Source organism: Squalius cephalus, assembly GCF_949319135.1.
Source record: "Squalius cephalus genome assembly, chromosome: 5".
Classification (NCBI taxonomy): domain Eukaryota; kingdom Metazoa; phylum Chordata; class Actinopteri; order Cypriniformes; family Leuciscidae; genus Squalius; species Squalius cephalus.
Window position 1 is genome coordinate 51,258,937 of NC_137126.1, and position 1,957 is coordinate 51,260,893.

Consider the following 1,957-nt stretch of genomic DNA (forward strand, 5'->3'; position numbering starts at 1 on the left):
ATCAACAGTGGCTCTGCATAGTCCATTTAAATTAAGCTTCGGGCGGCTTGTTTATAATTGAAATGCTGATGTATTTGTTCATGTATGATTGTGTGTTGTGTTTATGCACTAGAAAGTGAGCGTCTCCAGCAGGACCTGCTGAAAGTGGAGCAGTTGGAGAGTAAGGTCAGCTCAGAGCTGCAGACTCTGAGAGATCAGCTGGAGCTCATGAAGCAAGAGCTGCACACGTACCGGGACCTGGAGGCTCTCACAGCGGCCGGAGAGGACCGCAAGAAGGTACCGGCTTCGGGATAATGAGGAACTGCTGATCTGCTGTGCACTGAATGTCTTTGTGTTGAGCTGGAAAACCGCTAGTCTTGTAAGAAACGTATGAATGCTTTGCTGTTTTGTGAGACATGATTCAGTCGGATCCTCTACTCTCTGCTCTCTTGCCTGACTTAAACATCTACACTTGAATATCAGCACAAATACAAACTAAATAAATGAACCTCTTTGCGAAAATATGCAACATTTGTTTGTCGGTGTAAAGGTGGATATAGTTAATATCACGTTAGGCAGTTTATGCTGCCTTTATAGTGAATGTGGTGCATGTTGTCCCATCAGAGACTGCAGGAGGCCCGAGTGACGCTCACTCAGAGGAAGGACACGTTCAGGAAGATGATACACAACATGAACGAGGAGTCCGAGGCTCTTAAAAACCAGTTACAGGAGAACGAGACGCATGTGGAGGTGAGAAACCCTCATGGGAACACAGTTTCTTCAGCTTCTCCCATAATGCCCCTGATTTTAATAGCAAGAGTTTCCTCTTTTTGAACTCTTTAGTCAAGTCACCTTTATTTATTTATATAGCGCTTTATACAACACAGATTGTTTTAGTGCAGGTCATGGGTAAACTTCCTGCTGTCAAGAAAACGGCTCATCCCAGAGTTTTTGGAGAATTAGTTTGGAGCAGCATTATGAATGTCATGTAAATGCAATTTTCCTTTTTTAATCATTAAATATGGGATGTTCCCCTGATTTATAGGATCCCTGTCATGGATCAGACCAGTGCGGATCTCAAGGATGGAGAACTTCTGTTCATTGCAGCTTTAATTGCATTCAAACGCTCATGCTTTTACCCAAGACTCTGAGTATAATTAATACCATTGTTATTTGTATCATCATATCTCCCAGCTTTAAAAATGCTGTTAAAGCATTAAGTCAAGTGCATTTTCATTTGTATAGCACTTTTCACAATGCACATTGTTTGTGTATGTGTATGTGCTCACTGACGGGTTAAGAGCACAACACTCACACACGCGTGTAACCGGGAACCACGCTTTCTGGTGTTGTGTTGTTGGATTTGATGTATTGCTCTCGATCTCTAATTTGACTGTTCACTTTCCAGCTCACCAATATGGAGAGGAAATGGCAACATCTTGAGCAGAACAACTTTGTGATGAAAGAATGTATCCTTTTATAATGTGTGTTTTTCTAGAAGTTCTCATCAGAAGTGTGATGTGTAACGTCTCATGATCCCTAACTCTGTTATACAGTCATCGCCTCGAAAGCGGTGGAGAGCGATTACCGGCCAGTGGTGAAGACTGTCAACAAACATCTGCAGGAGTACAATAAGATTCTGGTTGATACCCTACAGGGGACGAGAAACTGACTTCATGTTGGAGATGACCCTGCGTTCAGCTTTCTGAAGATTACTGTGTTTGACTGTAGTGTGTAATTCATCTGATTGTTTTTCTACAGTAAAAAACTACTTTTAATCGTCTTGTTGTTCATTGTGAGCATCACTGCACCGTGTGTGTGTGTGTGTGTGTGTGTACAGCTTTAACCTATATTGTGGGGATCAGGCAGTGGCCCCTATGAAGAAAACAGATTAATAACATGCTAAATAATGTTTTAATTAGTATGTAAAAATGCAAAAAGCGCTCTGTAAGGGTTAAGAGGAGGGGAAAGAACATAT

General features: G+C 41.8%; 1 protein-coding gene across 1 annotated transcript in view; it reads left to right on the forward strand.

Annotated features, from left to right (window-relative positions):
• Nucleotides 1-1,756, forward strand: part of ift74 (intraflagellar transport 74) — a 61,445-nt gene extending 59,689 nt beyond the window's left edge. The window contains exons 17-20 of the mRNA XM_079871723.1: nt 113-276; nt 604-729; nt 1,388-1,448; nt 1,536-1,756. Coding sequence (XP_079727849.1) covers nt 113-276; nt 604-729; nt 1,388-1,448; nt 1,536-1,651 — 467 coding nt within the window. The 3' untranslated portion in view covers nt 1,652-1,756. The remainder of the gene's footprint in view (nt 1-112; nt 277-603; nt 730-1,387; nt 1,449-1,535) is intronic.
• Nucleotides 1,757-1,957: the final 201 nt, after the last annotated feature.